The sequence below is a fragment of the Candoia aspera genome, chromosome 4 (assembly GCF_035149785.1).
Source record: "Candoia aspera isolate rCanAsp1 chromosome 4, rCanAsp1.hap2, whole genome shotgun sequence".
Classification (NCBI taxonomy): Eukaryota; Metazoa; Chordata; class Lepidosauria; order Squamata; family Boidae; genus Candoia; species Candoia aspera.
The window spans coordinates 106,177,421-106,201,198 of NC_086156.1; the positions used below are offsets into that span (position 1 = coordinate 106,177,421).

The following is a 23,778-nucleotide window of genomic DNA, read 5'->3' on the forward strand; positions in this document are numbered from 1 at the left end:
GATTTGTGCAATAATGTAAAGCAAAGATTTTGGGGCTGGGGGGAGATGAAACATTTTTTTTTTTCATCTGAATGCAAGGAGGACAGGGAATGTAAGGTTGATATTTGGGTATGTGTGGATGGGGGAAAGAAGGGTCATGAAGATGGACCTGGATGGATGAGCAAGAAACCCACTTTGGGTTGGTCTTTCTGGCAAGCCCTGATCTACTCTGCCCCCATTACTCACACACTCTTTGCTGAAACTCTGGCTCACCTCTCAATTTTCCTCTGACTGGATATTTGTCTTCTGCAATTTCAAAGTGGTGAGGTTGTGAGTGGGGGTAGAAGGCTAGCCACAGTTTGAGAGCTTGGGAACTGCTTACTGTATATCAGGCTTTTCAAACTTTGTGGAAAACAGAAAAGGAAGTTGTGAGACCCACCCACCCCAATGAATAACATAAATGATTTCATTGGGGTTAGGGTTGGGCAAGAAATCAATATGCCGCTATATACTCAAAGGTTTGTCAAACTTGGAAAACTTTTGCTGCAGCGGCAAAATGAGCACAAAACAGCATGAGCTTTGACAGTGATGTCCCTGGGCAAGCCTGATCAGTTTTTGTTATTTTTTTTTAAATAGGGTTCCCCCGATTTGCTATGCCCCAAGGAGTCCCCACCCACAGTTTGAGAACCTCTGTCTTCATATAACATTTTGTCTCTCTTCAGAGTTCTTCCTTTTTCAAATGAAAAAGGAGGTTTTTCCACCAAAACCCAGTTACCAGTGCTATGCGGTGATCTGCTACTGGATCACAGAACATTCAGAAATATTCTAGCTAAGAGGGCAACACTGCATCAATTATTATAAAGCAAGACAGCATTCATCCCTGGAATGAATGTGTTTGCTGTCAGTTGACCCTGGCAGGTATAGAATTTATTTCCCAGTCCATGGTGCATTCATCCTTGATGCAACTCGGTTTGGGGTTGCATAATAGATGCAGGTGGAGAAAGGACGGGAACAGTGGAATAGAATGGTTAACTTACATAATGAGAATGGGATTCAAGACCTTATAAAATCTTCATCTAAGAAATACAGAGAAGTGAGGTTCATGAAAAACATATTCTTATATATGTTATATATATTCTCTTTTGGGGGAGATGGGCGGTAACAAAATGTGGATAATAAATACAAATAAATATTTGGAAGGAAGCTTTTAGACTCCTTGATAATTTATTTAGGAAATGTATATGCTAATGCACGCCTTTCCTGTTTGTGGATGAGCAGGCATGAAGTCAGATGTGTTGATCAAACCCAGACTACACCTTGGGGAAGCCTTCATTAATAGGAAGATTGGCTGCTGCTTGATAGATTCTTGCATCTTCTCTGTCCTGGTGAGAGAAAAGAACTGCAACTGTCAGCTGCACATGCATGTTCCTTCCATGTTTCAAAACTGAACGCTGGCTTTAAATTAAGTCATCTTCTACTCTTCTAGTTTCTAACAGCCTGGGAGCTGTTTTGGTCCAATACAGCTGTGAAGGTGTATTCCAGCCTTCCAGGTCCAACCATCCCCAGTTGAGTGTCTTCCAAAAGGGTTGGTCTACAGCACATTCCCAATCAGTATGACTGCTGGCAGTCCTCACTTGCTTCTAACTAGAGATGCATGGGCATGGCTCTGCAGCCTTCTTCTTAGAGAGTCTGTGCTCTACCTTTAGTACCTTTAGCCATAGTTTACACCCCACATACAAGCTCTTGGTTTTCCAAGTTAGGAAGCCCCCAATCTCATTCATTGTCCCAAGGTGAAGTTATCTGCCCTACTGTCATCATCACGGGCCAAATGAGTTATATTCAGGACTTTTGAAAGGGATGCACTCTGTGGTTCTGTGGAGGTCTGGGAGGGGAAGAAACTCAGAAGACATAAAGAGGTTGTGAAAGAGAAAGTGTGTGTGGAAGGAGGGGGGAGGAGGAAAGCCACCAGCAGCCTTCAGAAGGAGCCTTTTTGGACAGGAAGAGAAGTGGAATTAAACCAGAAATGTCGGCGAAGGCCTGAAGTTAGACCTCTCCAGCCAGAAAGAAGTCAACAAGGACAGAGAAAGGTACACAAGCTTAAGGATTGTTCGGGGGGGGGGGGCAGCCCAAAGGGGAAGAGAAGTTCCCTCCACACACAAGGTGCCTCTCATCCCAGATCTGCTGTGGCATTCACTGCAGCCAGAGGTCCATCCTGTCCGTGGTGTTGAAAAGTGTCAAAATGGGTGCCTGTAGGAACCACTTTAGCTAGTCTAGTGGCTACATTCAATGCCACAGAGTTTGAGTCAGTCTTCAGTTTCCCAAAGTGGGAGGAAGTCAAGTGGGGGCCTCTTGCCCTTTCTCTCCTGCCCTCTTGTCTGCCCCACCCCACCCCAACTACATTTCAGTGGGCCAGTAGGAAGTAGGGTGAGTAGGTGGTGTCTTGTATACCATGCAGGGAGTCTAAAAGATGTGCAGGGACATTCCATGGCTTTGATCCAAGAAGTCTAGGAAGGAGATCCTGCTGGGGAGAAGCTACTTGTCTTGACCACTGAAACTGTCAGTAGGAGGAGCTGAGGATGCAAGGGGTAACATGCTAATATCTCTCATCCCAAAGGTGGTCTTTCCAAAATGTTAGGTAAAGGTAAAGGTTTCCCTTGACATTAAGTCCAGTCGTGTCCGACTCTAGGGGGCGGTGCTCATCTCCGTTTCAAAGCTGAGATGTAGACACTTCCGTTTGTCCGTAGACACTTCTGAGGTCATGTGGCTTGCATGACAGTCACGGAACGCCGTTACCTGCCTGCCGAAGCGGTACCTATTAATCTACTCACATTTGCATGTTTTCAAACTGCTAGGTTGGCAGGAGCTGGGACTAGCAACAGCAGCTCGCCCTGTCACGCGGATTCGAACCGCTGACCTTCCAATCGGCAAGCTCAGCAGCTCAGCGGTTTAACCTGCAGCGCCACCGCATCCCAAAATGTTGCCTGCCTACAAATCCAGCTTTTATCTATCAACGTTACCCTGCTTAGGTGCCTCCCTGATCAGTTCTCAAGATCTTTAATAAGATGGGCTTCTTAATTCAGAAGACATTCCTTTGGGTGCCTATAGTAATCCTATTCATATTTATATACTAGAAACGAAGGGTGATGGCTTCTTTACAGAGTTGGGTGTATTTAATATAAGAACCTACCCACTCCAGAATTATGCTTCCCATGTTTCTGGCTAACCAGAAAACTCCAGACGGGCCAAATCAGAGAATAAAATCTCCTGATTCATTATTCCTCAGCTAGCACATGATTTGTTTCACTACAGTTTATTGCACAGTTCAGCAACTTTTCCAGGTAGAGACAACTATTGTGCAATTTTGTGTGATAGAATGGATGCACCAAATGGATGTGTGTGTGTGTGTGTTTAATGGCTAAACTCTCATGAGGCAACCTTACAAGATGTTATTCTGTCTTAAGTTGCTAATTTAGGAATGCCTTGGCCACCATGTTGCTGACCCCTGATTTACTAAATAGCCCACAGTTATTTAGCATGTACAATACGCTAAGCCATAAGCAAATTACATTATGTCCATCACTTGGAAAACAAGGCTAGTAGCAGGACTAACTCCAAATTCCAGAGCAGGAATAGGCAACATTTTGTGGACACATGGGGAACCAAACCATCTTTCCCAAAATTTTGTGATAGAAGTAAAATAATGGCATTCTGTTTTAGGACACCAGAAATCTTCTCCCTTTGGAAGTTGTTTCTCTGGTGGTAGAACTGCCCCTGACATTTATGTTCCCAATTGCAAGACCAGAACTACAATCTGTGCCGGGCACCCTGGAGCTGCCATTTTAACTTACCCAGCATGCCCTGGGAATAGCACTGCTACTGGGGAGCAACTTGGCTATAGTACAAGACTGTAGCTCCCAGTTCCAACAGCCTCCCAGAAATTCCAAATGCTGATGCTATGATGGAGAACAGGTATCCCTTAACTGGTTCCTCTTAACATGCTGAGCTTCTCTTATCATCCCCAGCCAGCAGGGCCAATTTGGAGGACATTAGTTTAGGAAAGGTAGGAATAATGCTTTGGACAAAGGAGGGTCAATTATTTAGATTTGCAACATTCTGTTACTGAAACCCTACAATAGAAGTACAGTAGTTTTAGTATTCATGACTTTGGTGTCCAGCTCTGGTCTACCTCAAAGAGTTGGCATCAATCTTGCAGCTCTGAATATCCTTCCCCACTCCCTGCTGTTATCCCAGAGAGAACTAGGAAGGATCAAGTCTGAGATGCTTTCTCAAATTCCATTCCTGTTTGGGCTCAGATTTCAGTTCTCCGACCGTTGCCTTGGCTGCGGTTCTTAATTCCTTATTCTCACAGCCCGTTACATTTGCCATTTCTAGTTCCCTCTAGGCAATAAAAATTGTATGTGCCAGCCTTGTGTTCCTTAGCTCTATAGCAGCCTTCCCCAATTTGTCATGTTCTAGATACACTGGAACCACAACTTCCAGAATCCCCCAGCCAGCATAGTGACTAGGAATTTTGGAGGTTCCAATCCCAGCACTTTTGGAGAACATCAGTCTGGGAACTGGCCACAACCATCATATCCTACTCGCTCTGCTGAGTTTTGGGCCTAGGTCAGAGGTGTTCAACTGGGGGCATCTCGGCCTAGTGTGGGCCCCAATAGCCTCAGGTGTGATCCTCAGATCCCTTCCAAAATGAAACATGTGATGTTGCAGAAGGGGGAGAAATACATGGGGAGAAATCACAGCTACTCTTTACTTTGATTTTAACTGAATATAATGATATGTTCAATTAAATCTGAGGTCACATTTGCCCTGGCCCTGACCACATTTCTCTCCTGGCCCAGTGACTTGTTGGAGTGTGATCCCCAGCACAGCACTTCACGGTCAAGCATGGTCCTACTTGGTTCCAAACGAGTTACTTTTTTACCTTTCTGTCTCATGAAAACAGCCACTGATATGCGGCACTACTGAGGCAAGACCATTGCTGGCTGATGAAAGTTTGGGAAGGATGGCTGATCCCAACAAGTTCTATGATCAGATCACTGAGGAGCACCTGACAAGCTTCTCCTTCATTGGCCAAGGATCTTTTGGGGACATTTTCCGAGCTCGGCACAAAGGTTTGGGGATTGATGTCGCAATCAAGTTTCTGAGCCGGTAACAGTGGTTGGTTGTTTGGAAGTTGGTTGAGTGCAGAGAGTGGAAGTTGGGTTTCTTCCTTCTCTTGCCTGACAAAACTGTATGATCTGTGGCTCCCACAATCATATGTGGGCCTCAAAAACCTTGGGTATGGTCCTGGAGATCTTCAAAACTTGTTCCCACATTGTAAGTTTGAATGGGACAGAGGGGAAAATGATTAAATATAGGACTCGAGAGTAATTTGATAGCAATAGAGTAGCCCAAGAGGCACCCAAGGAGGACAGTTGTCCCAGTAATGGATCCTATCAGAATCCCGAGTTTATTATCTGATGATTCCTCTTCTTTATAATGGTCAACAGAAAGTTCCCCATTTGGAATCAAGTTTAGGGAGACCGAAGCATCCCAAATCTGGTGCTACAAGGTTGATCCTCACCATTTGGGATCATCCTTGGAGAAGTTTCAGGCTCAAGAGTCCCTTTCCCATGTCAATTCTGCATCTTGATTATGACTTCTGTATGAACCCCATCGCATGTAGCCAGAAGGGATCAGCAAGCCGTTAAGGGGGCAAGGAAGGAGCAAACTTTTAAGAGGAGACTTACATAAAAGATAACACAGCCCTGGGAATGAAGGATGTGTGAGAAAGAAGCTCAAGATAACCCCATCTTGATTTTGTTTAGTATTAACATGGGACAGAGAGAAACTTGGAGAAGTTTTCAAGATTCTGTTACAGTATTCTTTTGAACTACAATAAGTAGCATCTCTGGAATCCCTGCTGTGCCCATTTTTTGACCTAGCCTACTTCAGAGGGCTGAATTCAATCTTGAAATCTTTACTGCAAGTTGCCCCTCAATGACTCACCCCTCCCTTCCCCAAGGTCAACCACTCATTCCTTTACATCTCCCTCTTTTCATTCTACCCACAATAATCCTCCAACAGGATTGAAATCAAGCTTTGCTACTTCCCCGCAGGAATTCTTCCTTCACCCAAAAGGAACTCTTGAAAGAAGCCCGGGCCATGGACAAGGCCCGCTTCACCTACATCCTACGACTCTATGGCCTCTTCATAGGCAAAACGCAGACAGACGCTGCCTTGGTGCCAGCCATGGTGCCCAGCATGGGCCTGGTGATGGAATACATGGAGAATGGCAACTTATCCAGTTTAATGTATCAGGTCCCCTCCATGCCTTGGGCCCTGCGCTTCCGCATCCTGCACCAGGTAGCCCTGGGGATGAATTTCCTGCACAACCTCAAACCTCCGTTGTTACATCTGGACCTCAAGCCTAGCAACATCTTACTTAATGGGGATCTACATGTCCGGGTGAGTTTTCTCACTTCCGTTGGTTATTCTAAAGCTGTTTGGCTCCCCCAGAATTGTACAGAATTTGAGGAACATTTGGAAATCTTTTGGTCCAACCCACCACCCAGTTCAAGAATCTGTTACTACAACATCCTTGAGAAAGTTGTCCACAGGATGGGATGCCTTCATTAAAATGACAAAAGCAGTGTTACACTACTGTGAGACGAATGCTATGTCTTTTATACATGCACGTGACATCCCATGCATGTAAAGATGGTCATGATAGCACAGCACTGTTTTTACTCCCCACCCCCTTGATTCTCTGGTTCAGGTCTACCCTCAGCTATGGACCCTCCACTAGGTCACTCTCTTTCTCCCAGCTCAGCCTACCTCGTAGGGGTGTGGTTTGCAAAGAACATGGAGGAAAAAGTGCCATGTATGCTGCCTTGAACTCCTGAAGAAAAGGCAGAATATAAATCTAGTAAATATATACGAGGATCTTCATTCAGCAGAAGGCTGGAGAAAAATAGAAGAGTGTATGTAGAAGATGCTGGGCAGTGTAATCCATTAAGAACAGATGTGATTGTGATTTCTTTTTGTCTGTAACGCATGTGCATGTCATTTGGTAACTGTTGCTTACATTCCCTCGCCTCTTCTGGCTCAGGTGTCTGATTTTGGTTTATCCAAGTTCAAGCGAGGTACAACTCAGCAATGTAACGTCAGCTCTGGGGAAGGGAGCACCTATGGCGGGACCCTGGAATTCATGCCCCCCGAAGCCTTTATCGATTTCAACTACAAGCCGGCCCCCAGCACAGATGTCTACAGGTGAAAGCAGCTGGGTTGCCTCTAAGGTCTACTAAGGGGTGCTAAATATAAATCTAGGGTGTGCACACCATAGAGCTAAGGGTAGTTTGGAATTGTTTCCCATTTGAAAGCAGAAGATCCAGCTCGGGATCTAAGATCCATTCACAGGGCTCTATTTTATTTGCCTGAAACTGGCTTTCCATGAATGTGGAGGTTTTTCATTTTATGATCAGCCCATTATTCTATTTCCTTTCATCCTTTTGGCCAATCCTGGAATTTCAAGTAATAGAGAAAGGAACACCTAGACAACTTGAAATGGCTGAGTGGGGTCAATCCTCATTAATATTTGGATGGGAGACCACCAGGAAATCTAATCCACTTCTTTTTACTTTTCAGTTATGGCATCCTGATGTGGTCAGTGTTAAGCAGTCAAGAACCTTACCACAGTAAGTCATGCTTTGCTTTGCTATCTGCTTGTCCAAGATTTCACAGTCTCCTGTGCATGATTGTAAGAAGTAGCACTTGTGTTACTCAATTTGTCCAACAGTGGCAGGGAAAAAGGCAGACACTCTGGCCTGGCCAAAGATCAGACAGGATTACTTAGGATTGATATTCACAAAAATGTAAAACCTCAGCTATGGCCCCCAAAGCTCTTCCAAAAATTGCCGCATATTTTAATATTTAATGTGATGGATGGGGAAAGCTACCGGAGGAGGGGAACAATCATATTTCTTTTGTTTAATTAAGTTCAAATTCAAAATGGTTTTTCCTTTAGCCTCACCCACTGGCAATTCTTGTCTAAAACATCAGGAAAGCACAACGAAGCATATTCCTGATCATTAAACATTTGCTCAATTCCTGATCATTAAACGTTTGCTCAATTTTACTTCAACTCCCACTGCATCCTCCAAAGAATATTCAAAATGATAATTTGTTGGGAATGTTGCTTGATTTCCTGGTTTTCCTTGCCAAACTACAATTCTGTGGCATAAAAGAAGGAATGATGATTAGATTGGCTTATGTTGATAGCACGGCACGTACTGTTTAAATTGTCTGAGTAGTATTTTATAGTTGTGGCCACCATCTTGACTTTGTTTACCTTCTCCGCAGACCCCCCTTAGTTTGCATGGATAGAAAAACATGAAGGGAATTGACAGAGGGAAGGGTGATGCTGTACAAGAAAGATTTCTTTTCCTTTCATCTCCTCTCTTCCATTTCTTTCGTCCACTGTTTCTTATTTGTTCCTGCACTTTGCATAACGCTGCTTAATGAGTCTGTATGTATGCCCGATCACCAGGGCCTGAGTGGTGCTCCAATTCAAAAATGCCATTAACAGCCTCCATTTCCATTCCTGCCCAGATCTCCACCATGCCAACATGAGTTCCCTCATCAGGATCCACATCCCCCAAGGCCAGAGGCCACGGACAGAAGATCTGGAGAAGCAGGTCGATCAAGTGCCGAAGCTGGGAAACTTGATTGACCTCATGAGAAAGTGCTGGTCTAATGAGAAGGGGCAGAGGCCGAGCTTCTGGGGTAAGTGGGATGCATGGTGGCTGCCGCACCCACACAATCTAAGCCACACCCCTTATTAAGAAGGGGCAGGTCTTCAACACCAGAGCTGTGCCCGCCATCTTGCCTTTTGCTACTTGGCTTGGTTCACCATTAAAGTGGACTGCACTGGAGTAGCTGGGGGTCCACACTTCACTGGTTTTAGAAAAGGAAGGGCCACGATAGGTGGCATCAGGTGGACAAGGCTGAGACCCACAGACATGAAGCAGTATTTGTATTTTTCCTGGTTGTAGTGGGGAAGCATGGGGGTCCTCTCTCCAGGTGAAGCCTATTTAAGCTCACGCTACATTTTTTGTGCCCCAAAATGACAATACATTGGGTTGTTAGTTTGGGGATCCTGTAGCTGGAAGAGGCTGTCAGGGGGAAAAGGACAGGTTTTGGACTACTAGAGATCTGGTGATAAGGCCACTCCAACCAAGGAAATCCACCAAGTGACTTTGGGCCAGCTGGTCACTCTCTTTTAGTCCTGCCTACCTTGCAGGGTTGTTGTGGGGACAAAAGGAGGAGAAACGTCCAAATATTCCACCTTGAACATCAGGAGGAAAGGCAAAATGCAAATGCAACATAATAATAATGATAATCCTGGCCCTCAACTGCTCAAGAAGTTACTTATTATTTGTGTGTTCACTTTATACCCTGCTGCTTGCTCCCATTTCCCCACTTAACAACAACCCTTCAAGGTAGAGTGGGCTGAGAAAGAGTGACTGGCCCAAAGTCCCTCATTGAGCATTTGCGGCTAAGGGTGGACTTGAATCTGGATCTTTTGGGTGTTGGTTTGACTCCTTCACTATATTGCATAATTCTCAGCACCATGCAGCAAAGGATCCCATTTTGCATGCCCAGTTGGGCACATATGCTGTAGTTGCACCTCCCCAAAGGCTGGGCTGCCCTCTCTTCCCTGGCAGTTTGATGCCATTTTTTAATTTTTAAAAAATTATTAATTGTTCAAGATATAATTAAGGCACATAATGCAGAATATAAGACTGATAGAATACAAGTCTAACAAAGAAACAGGAAAAGCTAATGTGGTGCAGGAATAAGCAAAAAAGCATATCAGACCAGTGGCTTCTGACCTTTTCCAGCACAGATATAAAAGGACATCAAAGTTAATCTCTTACTATTAATTAAAGATTTAGTAACATTGTACCTCTAAAATCGAACCATTCAATCATCAATCAAGACTTCATTATTTTCATTACAAACGAATAGTCCAAGAGCAGCTTCCGGATGGAAACAGATCTAGTTACAGTGTTTTCTCTCATCAATGCTGTCAGTTTAGCCATTTGTGCCACTTCCATCAATTTAATCATCCAGTCCTCCATTGAGGGAATTTGTGCATTCTTCCATCTTTGAGCATATAAGAGTCCTGCTGCTGTTATCATGTATAAGAACAGAGTTCCATGTTGCTGTTCAAGTTATTGGTCCATCAAGCCCAAGAGAAACAGCTCTGGTTTCAGTTGTAAGTCCACCTTAAGAATCTTTTGAATCTACATATGCGCTTCCAGAATTTTTCCACAATTCCACCATAAATGATTGAAAGCTCCTTCCCCCTGTAAGCATTTCCAACAGACATTTGATATCCCATTATACATTTTAGACAGCTTATTGGGAGTTAAATACCAATGGCATAGCATTTTATAAAAAAATCTCTTTCAATGTATAGTTCCAAGTGAATGAGGTGGGATAAGAAATTAAGAATAAGTATGTGGATTGATTTCGAGGCTGTAATTTGATGCCATTTTTAATGAGCATCATCTCCAATCTGAACATAGATTGAGGGATGTGCAGGAAGGTGGGAATGTCCCCCTTGCCTTTTCTCATTCTTTTCCCCCCCGTTTGTCAGACTGCGGAGAAGAAATGGAAGATGTGTATTCCAGTTATAAGTGGAAGATTGTACCTGCTGTTCGTGAAGTCCAGGATATTTTGGTAAAATATTTTTAAAAATGCATTCTTGGGATAAACCTCCAGGGGACAGTGGTGCTCCAGTGGTGCCATGCAATATACTTCCATGCAAACTTGGCCATTTTTCTTTTCTTTCTTTTTTATGCCATTATATTCCCTGGACAGTAATTTTACTCCTCAAGTAATAATTTTGTCTCACACGCAGACAATAAATGTACCCTTCAGACAGTCCCATGTATATATATCCTACATCTTTACTAAGCATGATAAACAAGGTACTCTAGAGTGAAAATTTCTTGTCCTAGTCACTGGAAATTGTATCCTTTTTTGGGGCCATGGATCTCAATTGACTTTTGAATGACAAAACAGGGACTAGGCCTCAGTTACAGGTGCTGCCAGGTTCAGCTTATGGTCACTCGCTCACATACTCACAGCCTGTTGAGGCACACAGATCTTGTAACTTGCCCTTTGCTTTCTGTCAGGGTTTTCAGATAGGTGCAGATAGAGCAGACAAGACACACAGCCCTGGTCAACAGCCAGAAAAAAATTAGGGACACACAAAAATTACTTTCAACTGAACATTAGGCACAACAGGTTCTTTGGAATACACGGAGACCCCGTGAATTCAAAGTAACAACATGCAACCTGCAAACGCCAAAAATTTTCCGCATCTGATCTCCAAAACTAGCTCAATTGGGTGATAAAATCATCCAACTGACAACACTGCACCCTGTCCCTCCCAAATAAAGCCCGGAGTTTGATATGGGCAGTGCCAGAGTATCATCTAAATTTATTTTACCTTATTAAAATGAATCACCAGTGTGCAAATCCTCCCCTATTATTTCATACTTGTTTTGAATTCTTTTACAATCCAGTGGCAGGTCTGGGCTCTAGCATCCATATTCTGGATTTCAGAGTAAAGCTCATCTCCTTGTTCTTATTTTTGCAATTTCTCTTCTTTCGTTCCCTGCATTAAAAGAAGCACCCGTTTTTCTGCCTCATTCTCAGGATGATCAAGATTTGCTTTCATATTTCTCTTGGGGGTGCCCATTTGATAATTTCCACAAGGCCCTGAAGACATGGCTGCACCAATGGGCATGAGGTCGTGGGAGCGTGATGGAGCCGGTGCAGAGGCCATACTGATCGTTTTGATGAATGGGATTATGGACCGGGAGTTTTATGTCGTTTATGATGGTTTTTTACATGCTTTTATATTGTTTTTTTTCCTTCTTTTAAAATTGTTGTTCTGTACTTTTGGTTGCTCCTATATTTGTTTTAATTGTTTGTAAGCTACCAAGAGAAAGAGAGAAAGATGATACACAGGTGATGGATTGTCCTGTTCAGACTATGAGATGGCCAGGCAAGAGTACAAATGAATTCTTTATTTACAAATAGCTATTTAGAACAGATGAGAGTCCTTAGAATAGATTAGACAGTGCAGTTCAATCAAGTCCACCCAGGCAGTGGAGGAAAATGAGGCAAGGCTGCAGGATCAGGAGTACAAGGAGATTGTGGTGAAACAGCAAGGCAGAACTTGGCTAACCCACTCAAGGAAGCAGCAAGACCCGGTGTAGCTAGAGTGTGTGGCAAGAAGGCGGCTTGAGGTTCGAGTGTTGGGTGCAGCATGGAGGCTAGGCTAGGCTTGAAGACAGAGGCTAGGCAAGGCTCAGCTGGGGCGACAAGGCAAAGCTTGGATCTGGAGGCAAGGCTGGACTTGGCTGGCTCTGCAAGGCAAGGCTTGGATCTGGAGGCAAGGCTGGACTTGGCTGGCTCTGCAAGGCAAGGCTTGGATCTGGAGGCAGGTATGGACTTGGTTGGGTCTGCAAGGCAAGGCTTGGATCTGGAGGCAAGGCTGGACTTGGCTGGGTCTGCAAGGCAAGGCTTGGATCTGGAGGCAGGTATGGACTTGGCTGGGTCTGCAAGGCAAGGCTTGGATCTGGAGGCAAGGCTGGACATGGCTGGGTCTGCAAGGCAAGGCTTGGATCTGGAGGCAAGGCTGGACTTGGCTGGGTCTGCAAGGCAAGGCTTGGAATTAGAAGCAAGACTGTGCTCGGCTGGATCAGCAAGACGAGGCTTAGAGCTGGAGGCAAGGCTGGACTTGGCTGGATCAGGGTGCAAAGGAGACAAATCTGCATTGGTAGGAGCTGGCACTGATTCTGTGTCAGCTACAGGCAAGGCTCCGGGTTCTGGCAAGGACTCTTCTGTAGAAGTTCAATGGAGTGGTTGTCTCTGGTGATTTGCTCCTTGCACTGGTGCCTTTTATCTGATTCTTTCCATGCCATTTCTCCTCTGGAGCCAATCAGGTTGCCTTTTGCTTGGCTTGCTTCACAGCTCTCCTTTCATGAGCACTGATTGGAGGATTTGAACCTACCTCCGTTTTCTGCCCAATCAGCTGCTCAGGATTTTCCGGCTCTGCTGAGTCACTCCTGGTTTCTGTTTCCCCAGTTCCTTCCAGACATTTTCCCCTTTTGGCTCAAGATAAGTTTCATTTTCAGAGTCAGGGTCAGACCCAAACCTTAGATAGATAGATAGATAGATAGATAGATAGATAGATAGATAGATAGATAGATAGATAGATAGATAGAGGATGGATAGATGGATGTATGGATAGATGATAGATGATGAATGGATGGATGGATAGATAGATAGATTCTTTTTTCATGTCAGAAGCACCTACCAAGGCACTTCTGTATTGAAAAGATCTGCTAGTGATGTCACCGTTGCCTGGAGGATGCCCAAAGGGACTCCTTTCATGTCCCTGTTATTTTCCCACCGAAGTGGTACCTATTTATCTACTTGCATTTGCATGCTTTTGAACTGCTAGGTTAGCAGGAGTTGGGACAAATTGATGGGAGCTCACTCCTTCATGCACCTCGCGCTCTCAGGTTTCAAACTGCTGAGCTGCCAACCTTAATGGTCCTCTGACTCAGTGTCTTAACCACTGAGCCACTGCGGCCCCTGATAGATAGATACTGTAGATAGATAGATGATAGATAATGGATGGATGATAGATAATGGATGGATGGATGGATGGATGGATGGATGGATGGATGATGGATGGATGGATGGATGGATGGATGGATGGATAGATAGATAGATAGATAGATAGATAGATAGATAGATAGATAGATAGATAGTTGGAGGTGGAACAGGGGGCTACTGCTGTGGTTTCCATTTCCCAAAGCCACATTTTTCCATCTTTCTGAAGAGCCTCCCTAGCCGCCCACCTCCCAATCTGAAAAATACTCAGAGGAATTGACATGATCTTCATGATCATTCTGGGCTTCAAATAGAAGCCCAGGAAGCCAGGGAGATAGCAAACTTATCATACAGAGAAAGGCAGGTCAGCCCTGCCATGTGCATCCCTTACCACCACCCGTCTATGACAATTTCATGAAAATGGCTGACTCCTTTAAACATTCTCTTTTGTTAAACGGAATAAGAACTAGTAGGAGGGACTCTGAGCATCTTACCTTCCTCCTCCACTCAGGACTATAGCCAGGTGTTCTCCTCTTCCTGTCACACCAGTTTGTCTTCTTTTCCCTTCCCAAAGATGCAGAAAGAGAATTCTTCTAGAAAAGAAGCCAAATTCCCTGCCTGTCTGAGTTCCAGGGGGGCCAGTCTTGCCACTGAGAGAGCTGAGGACCACCAAGCATTCCTTTCTACCTCTGGCTTGGAAGAACGTTTTAAAACTTTCCACCTAGAAGAACCTTCATCTATGCAAAATGGTAAGTGGAAAGTGAAAAGGGGGGCCATTCAGCTTTTTCTGTTCTCATGGAGTTAATTAACTGAGAATTGATTTGAAGACTGAAAAGCTTCACAGTGTGTGTGAAGTCAAAAATGGCTAATTAAGGGTTAAAGATGTCCCTCTTAGTTTTCCCCGTTTTTGGTCCCACCGCTTCCTGTTTCACTAGCTGGACCAGAGCTCAGTAACCCACCACTCGTATTATTCCCATGTTCCCTTTTTGTAGCTTCTTTCCCCCCAAAGTCTAGATTGTATGGTCAACATTTGGCCTCCACCCCAAACCCTTCCCACAAATACTTCAAGGTAGACCAATAATTTTGGCCTGAGCACATCATCAACCCCCACGCCTTGCAGCTCCCACATGCTAACATGTTTTGTGGCCCCTGACTCTAAAAGGGATCTAACCTGGCTATAGGCCAGATTCAGACTGTTATGGAAAGCCAGACTCAGAAGTTTTCACATCAACCTTCCTTAATGCTTGCCCTTCCAATCTCTTGAACTTAAATTATTCACAGGCCTTCCTGAGTTGGAATGACGAGAAGTGATGTCCAACACAAGTGAAAGGCCCCAGTCATATAACACTGCGCTGGAATCCAAGCATTCATTCTAATTCATATTTAATTTGACAATAGGAAGATGTTTCCCAAAAGGTTCCCTCTGCTGAATGTTTCCAACCATTTTGCCCAAATGGCCTCTTCATTTTACATCATCTGAATGTGATTGCTCAGTTGCTGCTGACTCTTGTGGCTCAACAGACATCAGTCTGCCCGAATGGTCTGTCTGTAACTGCTTGAGGTTTTATAAGCACCTGCTTGTATCATCAGTGATAACATCTAGCCCCCTAGTTGTTGGTTGGTTTCCTTATTAGTAAAACTACCAGATCTGGGCTGCAAAAATTAGTAGAACCTCTACATGGCAGCAAAGGGCTAGAGATTCTCTCATTCTCTTTGCTGCCATCTGGTGGACATTTAGAGTTTTGCAGCCTAATATGGTTTGCCTTAGGCTAGGCCCCCTTTTGATTGTGCTTCTTTATGACCCAACATCAGGACTGCCCATCAGCAACTGCTTCTTGGAGCCCTTGCAAGCTCCTGCTTGTGTCATTGGAGACCATGTTTAGCCAGCTGGTCTGTTGCCTTCAGTTTTTCAAAGCAGCAGGGTCTTCTCCAGTGTAGTACTATACTTGTCCTGACTGTGCCTAAATGAAGAAGAGGCTACTAGGCCCAGAACTCTTTGGGGTAATATCAATAGATCCTCTGGAATGATTTTTCCTTCTCCGACTCCTCTTTTTACTACATTTTTTCTGTAGTAAAGAAAAGAAAAAGGAAGTAGTAGTGAAAAAGCATGGCTTATGAATGGAAGGCAGTGATGTCTGGACCCCAGAATAAAATCCTATGAAGAACAAAGGGCATTTGTTCAATGGAAACCCTATCTGGAAGGGCCGTTAATTGTACAGTGGATCAAATTCATGCAGCATATAAAGTAGAATGGGTTGGCTTGATTTGTCTCAGACTGATGCTTTGTAAACTATTGCTTATCTTAACACTTGAATCCAATTGTTGTGACTAGCATGGCAAACTATGGCACATTGCTTCTTAAATATGAAACAACAACAACAACAAAACTCAAGAGGAAGCTGGCAGCCTATAAATCCCTGAAGCTGATCCAGTGAATGTGAAGAAATTTTATCAAGCCAGTCACATTTCATCTTTCTCTTTCTTTAATATTTCAGAATCAAAAATATCTCTCCGAGGAACCGAAATCTTTTGACTAGGCCTGCAAGATACACAGGTTCTTCTCATAGGCTGGATTCACACATCACCCAAAGTCATAATGACTTTCCTTTGGTTTGGCTTAAGGAAATGTGTGAATCTAGTCATCATGGTTAATTCAAGTCATGTTGTGAATTCAGCCACTGTGGTTTACAAATCATAGTTTATGGTTTAGTATAATTGCTGTAGCTAGTTCATGGTTTTTTTAAAATTATGTGACTTCAAGTCATAGATTTTCTCCATGATAGTTCATGTAACCATGGCTAAAACAAACCATAGTTAAATGTACTGTGAGAAGCCAAATGTTGTGATTTATAGATTAGCATATTGTGTGACCCTAACCATTGATGTGATGACTATGGTTTATGCCTTAAGGTGATGTAGGGAGCCAGTCATTGTGACTAACTCAAGAAACCATAGCTAAAACAAATCAAAGTTTAGTGCAGTGTGTAATCCCAACCACTGCTTTTTCTCTCCCCTTTCAGAAGCTGTACCACCAGAAGTTGGTTTCAGGGGGAAATCTTCTGGGACCCTTCACCGTAGTCAAAGCTTGTGTAATAGCAAAGTAAGGACATAACTATCAATTTAATATTTCATGCCAGGTAGAATGGGATGGATTAGGAAAGAGAGAGTGAGCGCATGCAAGCTAGTGACAAACTCAGCAGGAAATCCCTGATTGGTATGGAAAATGGTGAGTGACTAATGTCCCATGAACATTCCCAAGGGCCCAGCTCTAAACATAACATGGTGGGCATCATCAAACCTTGCCCCCTATGCCTGGGATGTGTCAAGCCTGTTTGATCTAATCCAAGATGGTGGCTGCGATTGGAGAGCATCATTGAAGACTGCATCAAGCTCTCACACCACGCCTTCTTGGCAAAGTATGCATGTAAGAGCAGGGCTCATTGGCTAGAAATTGGGGGAGGAAGTTGAGGCTGTCACTGGTATTGAAGGAAGTAGCATAAAGGTGAACAGGCCTTCTATAGGGAGCTTTCATGGGCAGAAAATGTAGGCATCTTGAGTGTGGCATCGCCTCTTAATTAGTCTGATGCTTTGTTCTTCAAGAAAGCCATAGGAACACAGCAGGAACATCCTCATCTGTCAGAAGCCCGGACTCCACAAAGGACCACAGTTAGAGGTATTTCTTTCTCTCTTGTTCAGGGAAATCTACTCACCCTTTCTCACTGGGGCTAAGAATGAAATCAGACATGCTACCATCATGAGACCATGATGGAACCATTATCAGCCCTGGCCTTGCTTGCAGATTCTGTATATAACAGAACATTGCAGGAAGAATAGAACATAGCAGGAAGAATGAACAAATGACTACATATACACAAACATGTGTTTGTGGATGCATATACACACAGACATACACAGACATACAGAAACCACTCCTAGCAGGAAAAGATAGCTGTTAGCATCTTTACTTTGGTTGACTCTCTGCTACTATGATTTTCATAGCCATGGCAGTTGCCAGAATATCACTACTGAAATTAAGTGCATCTTAGCATATATACAGTATGTACTAAAAAACACTTGATTTCAAAAACAGATGTGGTGTAGTGGAAGTGAATGAAACATCTGTCTTCTTCAGGACTGTGGCTTCTTACACCTGGGTTGTAGTTTGCCACCTCATACCCAAATCAATACTTTGCTTTGTTGGGGGTGGGGGGGTGCGGGGGATTAACATCAGGATAAAATGTAGGCCAAATTTTCAAGGGCAGTTGGATTCCTGATCTTTGGTAGGTACTCCTGGCCATGCTGGCTGGGACGAGGATTATAGATGTTGAAGTCAAACACATCTGGGAAAAGAGTGAGAAATTTCACTTCTCTGAAGGATTTGGGAGACTTTCTCAAGGGCGTTCCATTAATTCCTTTTCTTCCCCATTTTTTTTTAAACAGGTAATAAGCAACGGCCCCGTTCAGATACTTTTACTTCTCCAATGTATTCAACTTATCCTCCTGCATACCCTCATCACCAACAGGTAAGCAATTGAGAAATCCAGGAACAAGACTGGGAAAATATGGAAAGAAGAATCCTTAACAGATCTTCTCCGATTGTCTCTTGCTTACTTCCACTAAGGTTGTATGAATTTGATTCCCTCCAACCTTTTCTTTCAAAAATAGGGACGCAGAACACTGGCTTGTAGATCCTAAGAAGACCCCTGTTGGATCCAAGCATCAGTGTCCTGTTCCCACTGTGGTTTAACAGAGACTTTGTGGAACTTCTCATCAGGGGAAACAGTCCATAGCTTTGTTAAGTCAGAAACACTGTGCTGGTTTCATGCTCCCAACGGCCCGCACAGCCGCACACAAATACACACAAATGCATCCATGCACTATTACCTCATTCTCCTCCCGGCATTCATTCATTCATTCATTCATTCATTCATTCATTCATTCATTTTTCAGATTTCTATTACCTCCCATATCTCTGAAAACGGAACTCTGGGCGGTTAGCATAGCTTGTGGTTCAATTTAAAAAAAAAAGTTGATCCCTGCCCTCTGGTTTACACATGACACAAAAGGAGAAATGAAGGTGGAAGGCAAGAAAAAAATAGTACTTTACCACTTTACATTTTTTATAAGGGCTAGCTGGAAGAGAAACAGTTCAGGCTGTCAGATGAAATGATATGTGAGTTACTGGAAGAGGGTCCAGCAGATTCCTTAATCCTTAGTCTCTCAAACCAGATCCCTAGTGACTGGAGTCTCTTTTATCAGCAAACTACATCATTCATTCATTCATTCATTCATTCCTGCATTCATTCATTGTCTCCTCCTATCCAAACACACTCTGGGTGGGGTACAATACAATAAAGGAAAAAGAGGGCATGGAAAATTGCACTCAAATAATACTTTTTAAAAATCAGTGAAGATCTAACACATTATAGGTGCTATTTAATTAAACATGCCTAAGGACCAAACATCTACTAGAAGACCCCTGATTTGGCTAGATTTCAAAGTACCTGTAGAGTTTGGGGCTGTCTGTACCTTTGGGGGATGGGGGAGTTTGTTGTGTAAAATGGCATTGGGTGATAAGCAAATGATCCCATAGATCTATTTGTCATTGTTTATAAGTGATGCACTTACTATATGTTGCCAAACTAAGATATTATTGTTAATCTAGACCAGGAATGGCCCAATTCTTTCTCATCTTGGAGACCCTCTATACTCCAGGCATTTCATGGGGCCAGAACATTGAGGGTTTCTCTAGGATGGATGTTGCACTGAAGGTGCCATCATTTGTGACAGTAAAGATTGGGGAGTTAGGAAGCAGATATGTTTGGAATGATGTAGGATCAATGGCTGGGTAGTGTGAAGGATGTTGTGTTTCTTGAAACACCTGCTCTAGAGGGAAGATTGTTCACTACCCTTTCTGGTCTCCCATAGATACAGAAGAAAGCAGTGCTATTACACTGTATTTCAACAGAATATCTTCAGATGCCACACACCCCTTGTGCAGCATGATACCAGCAACCCGCCCTGATGGGGCTGGTAGAACTGCAATCCTCTGTTAAAATTAAATTTAAAAGAAGGACTGAAATCACACATGAGGTTATCCAAGTTCATGAGATCTCTGGGCCCTCACATGAGATCTCAAGAAGTTTCAAGTGAGGGCATCTGTCATGGGTTCTTTTTATACCCGCAGGTTGATTGTTCCAAACTCGAAATGATTTCCCCTTAAAGTGCTGCACTTTATACCCCTTAGAGTTTTTATATCTCCCCTTATAGGTTGGAGAGGTGTTTTTATTGTAAACAAACTATGTACAGTATAAAAGTGTGTACTATATGACTACATGACTAATATCTAACAATCCTAGCTTATTACTAACCAACCTATCTTACTAAGAGAATTACACTATACATCATTCCTCTATCCTTTTCTTACTATATTCTACACAACTATTTCTATTCTATACTAATACACATTTACTCTATTCTTATTTTGCTGCTACTACTAGCTTACTACTACAATAGCTAGTACAGAGAGCTTCTGTTATTGGGCAGTTTGCACAACACTTGCCCCTTCTCACTGGTTTGCTGCAGGGCTTGGCTTCACAGTGTTGTTTCCTCGGGACCTCCAAAGTCACTGTGGGGAAAACAAACACTTCTCCATTCCTTTGGCTGCTTTTTTTCTGGCCGGCTGCTGCGAGATCTCCAAACATACCATCTCTGCTATCTCCTCCTGTTTCCTCTCACCACCACCACCGCCTCCCCCAGCTGTTACAAACAAAGGCTTTTATCAGCCGCTCCACCAGCATGCTGTCCATGGGATTTTCTTGGCAAGGAAACCTAGGCAAACCTAGACAGCATATTAAAAAGCAGAGACATCACCTTGCCAATCAATGTCTGTATAATCAAAGCTGTGGTTTTCCCAGTAGTGATGTATGGCTGTGAGAGTGGGACCATAAGGAAGGCTGAGTGCCGAAGAATTGATGCTTTTGAACTGGTGCTGGAGAAGAACCTTAAGAGTCCCTTGGACTGCAGGGAGGTCAAATCGGTCAATCCTACAGGAAATCAATGATGCCTGTTCATTGGAAGGACAGATGCTGAAGCTCAAATACTCTGGCCACCTAATTCAAAGAGAGGGCTCATTGGAAAAGTCCCTGATGCTGGGAAAGACTGAAGGCAAAAGGAGAAGGGGATGGCAGAGGATGAGATGGTTAGATAGCATCACCGATGCAATGAACATGGATCTGAGTAAACTTGGGGAGACAGTAGAGGACAGGAAGGCCTGGCATGCTATGGTCCATGGGGTCACAAAGAGTCAGACATGACTTAACAACTCAACCACCAGCATAATGCTGAAAGGAGTTTTGAAGTAGCAGGGAGGGAGGCAATGACAGGTGCCTGTAATTTCTCTTCAGCCTGCTCTCCCACAACATCCACATTTTAAGAGAGATTGTGTGAGCTCTTGCAGAGGTGGAGAAGTGAGATTGCTTAGCATGTTGCATGAACTCGGTCAATTGTCGCTTATCAAATAAACCATAATTAAGCAAACCATGGCTGTATCAATGATTTGAACTGATTTTTTTTAGTCCATTTCAGTTTGGGGCATCAAGGTGATCAAAGGGGGAAGGTCAATGGGTACCTTCTCAGTTTCCATACTCACTCACTCATTTATTTATTTTTTTCCTTTTTTCTCATCTGAATATTTTTTTTTCCAGCCAGATTATGACCTCTACCAAGGTAATACTGGATTTGTACAGCGGGATCAGTCATCCCTGTGGCGTTTGGCACCTGGAGTTCCATGTGAGTACAAGCAAATCTTCCAAACATATAACTAACCATGACAAGTTGGAGTCAACAACTTATAGCCAGATGTCCCAGTTTGTTAAAAACGTTTTGGACACCAAGGAGCATGTGGGGGGTGGGGGAAAGGATGGCTAGTAAGAGTGATTCAGTGACATCATCAGAGGGGATGTGGGGCCAAAACATTCAGTTTGAGTTTTGAAGGACATGGGGCTTTAGGGGAGACTTAGGAGGAAAAGTGTGAAATAAAAAGTATTCATTTTGCCAAAAGGGAGTTGGGGGGATTTAAGGGTCAAAATGGGTATCATAAGCCATTTTGCGATCTTGCTACCAAAATCTTTCAGAGGTTTATTTCTGGAATGAATGAATGAATTAATAATAATAATAATAATAATAATAATAATAATAATAATAATAATAATAATAATAATAAAAAAAACAGGTGGCTGCCAAAATCAATACTTTTATCCCCAATTTTTGTAGGGTAATATGGGAGATGCCAAACCGATGCTGGAGGCTGCCTTCTGCCTGCTAGCTATAGGTTGCTCACCCCAGTCAGAACGGATCCTCTTCTAAGTATGTTTAAAAGATACAGTGTCAGCATAATGCCAGGTTTTCATGCAGGTGACAGACCAGATACTTTTTCTGGTCACTCCAAAGCTCTTTTCCCCAAGACAGTGCCTCCCAGATGCATGGGGAGACACTCTCTTAAAATTCCTATATGATGTGGCAGTTTGGGGATGGGGGCAAATAGAGAACTAGTAAGCAAAGGAAGGCAAAGCAGGTCACAAGTTGTCCCACCAATTGTTCTCAGGTTAGTTATTAGGACTCTTCAGGGCTTCAGATTCAAAGGCAAGAAGATGCTCTGGAATGCACAGGGATGTTCCCAGAATACCTGCCTGGGGTCCTGAAAAACCCCACATCTTTTCTTGGGTTTAAATGGCTGTCCTCTGCACAGTTTGATCACCAGGCCTACTGTGCATCCCACCCAGCATGTCAGGTGACAGTTTTCTTGCCCCTGTACAACATTTCTCTACTTAAACTTGATGTTTTAACAAAGGCAAGTCTTTTCTTCTCCTCCAGATGGTGGAGTTCACATCAGTGGCGACAGTGTCACAGGACTTCAGTTTGGAATTGGTAACAGCATGCATGTTGAACAAGCTTCTCCAATCAAGAACAAGAAAAAGCAGTAGCCAATGAATGCAGATAGAATGTGGCTAGTTTCTCATGGACAATTCCATTCTTCTGTTTGGGGGCATTCCAGCCAGCTCCAAATGCCTTCTCTGTTGTCCCTGCCTTTTCTGAGCAATCCCCATAACTCAGCCTAATCTAGCTATTTCCTAGAAAGATAGAATCACAGAATGGAAAGGGTGGAAGGGACTTTGGAGGTCATCTAATCCAACTCCCTGTCCAATGCAAGCATCTACTACTGCAGCATCCCCAGCAGATGGCCACCAAGCCTCTCTTGAAACATTGCCAATGAAGGAGAACCCACTACTTTCTGAGGCTGTCTGTTTTGTTGTTGATCAGCTTTTGCTATTAAGAAATGTTTCCTGATGTCTAACAAAATTTGCTTCCTTGTAATTTCAACCCGTTGTTTTTGGCCCTGCCCTCTGGAACAACACTGAGTAATTCTGTCCTAACAGCTACAGACTGGCCATTCAGATCCTTGAGGAGAGCTACTGCATCACATCTCACAATCTTCTCTTCTCCTCTGGTCTTCCTACTAATGGATATGGCTAATGGTCAGGTCTGATGGGAAGCTGAATTAAGCCACGCCCTTGCTCCCCCTCCTGCCCCAGCCTATTGAATCCAGACATAGTGCTCTTCCTTGTTTATTTCAAGTGCTGGAATTGGCTGGCCTGAACTTTTGGACATAATTCTTTTTTTCTTATAACAACAATTGAATGGAACCATCCCAGCCATCTCTATCAATGGCTGGGGCAGAGGCTTCAAAGCAAAACATGTGAAAGCTTAAACAAACAAAATAATAAATTTGGGGAAAGAAAAGGGTGCCATCCGAAGAGGCAAATGATAAATATGAAGCCCTTGAACAGTTTGCGTCTACCTTGTTTCCGAATAAAATTCTGACTCTGTTGCTGAACATCAGTGGTACTGCCATTTTGAGACAGGAGAAATGCCTGAGCCTTTAAATACACCTCATGGGGTTTTAAAGAAGCAAGAACGAAAAACAAGCAACCAAACAAACAAAAAATCCCAAAGTCTTTGCTCATCCAAATCCCCAGGGCAAGTAAAATATAAAAAAGTAAAGGTAAAGTAAAGTAAAAGTAAAATAAACTAAATCTC

The 23,778-nt window shown here is 43.5% G+C and overlaps 1 protein-coding gene across 1 annotated transcript; it reads left to right on the forward strand.

Moving 5' to 3' along the window:
* The first annotated feature begins 1,914 nt into the window (after positions 1-1,914).
* On the forward strand, positions 1,915-23,187 carry RIPK3 (receptor interacting serine/threonine kinase 3). The gene is made up of 13 exons (XM_063301490.1): positions 1,915-2,066; positions 4,943-5,148; positions 6,099-6,447; positions 7,091-7,251; positions 7,627-7,676; positions 8,590-8,763; positions 10,643-10,725; positions 14,255-14,429; positions 16,701-16,780; positions 17,281-17,353; positions 18,121-18,203; positions 21,387-21,471; positions 22,555-23,187. Exons 2-13 carry the CDS (start codon positions 5,003-5,005, stop codon positions 22,662-22,664), a joined length of 1,569 nt encoding a protein of 522 aa, XP_063157560.1. The 5' UTR covers positions 1,915-2,066; positions 4,943-5,002; the 3' UTR covers positions 22,665-23,187.
* The last annotated feature ends 591 nt before the right edge of the window (positions 23,188-23,778 follow it).

Bases quoted from the DNA above. Each gene is read 5' to 3' on its own strand.
- RIPK3 (XM_063301490.1), top strand. From the start codon at position 5,003: ATGGCTGATCCCAACAAGTTCTATGATCAGATCACTGAGGAGCACCTG. The intron at 14,430-16,700 runs GTAAGTGGAAAG...CTCCCCTTTCAG, and splicing joins ACCTTCATCTATGCAAAATG to AAGCTGTACCACCAGAAGTT. The intron at 21,472-22,554 runs GTGAGTACAAGC...CTTCTCCTCCAG, and splicing joins TTTGGCACCTGGAGTTCCAT to ATGGTGGAGTTCACATCAGT.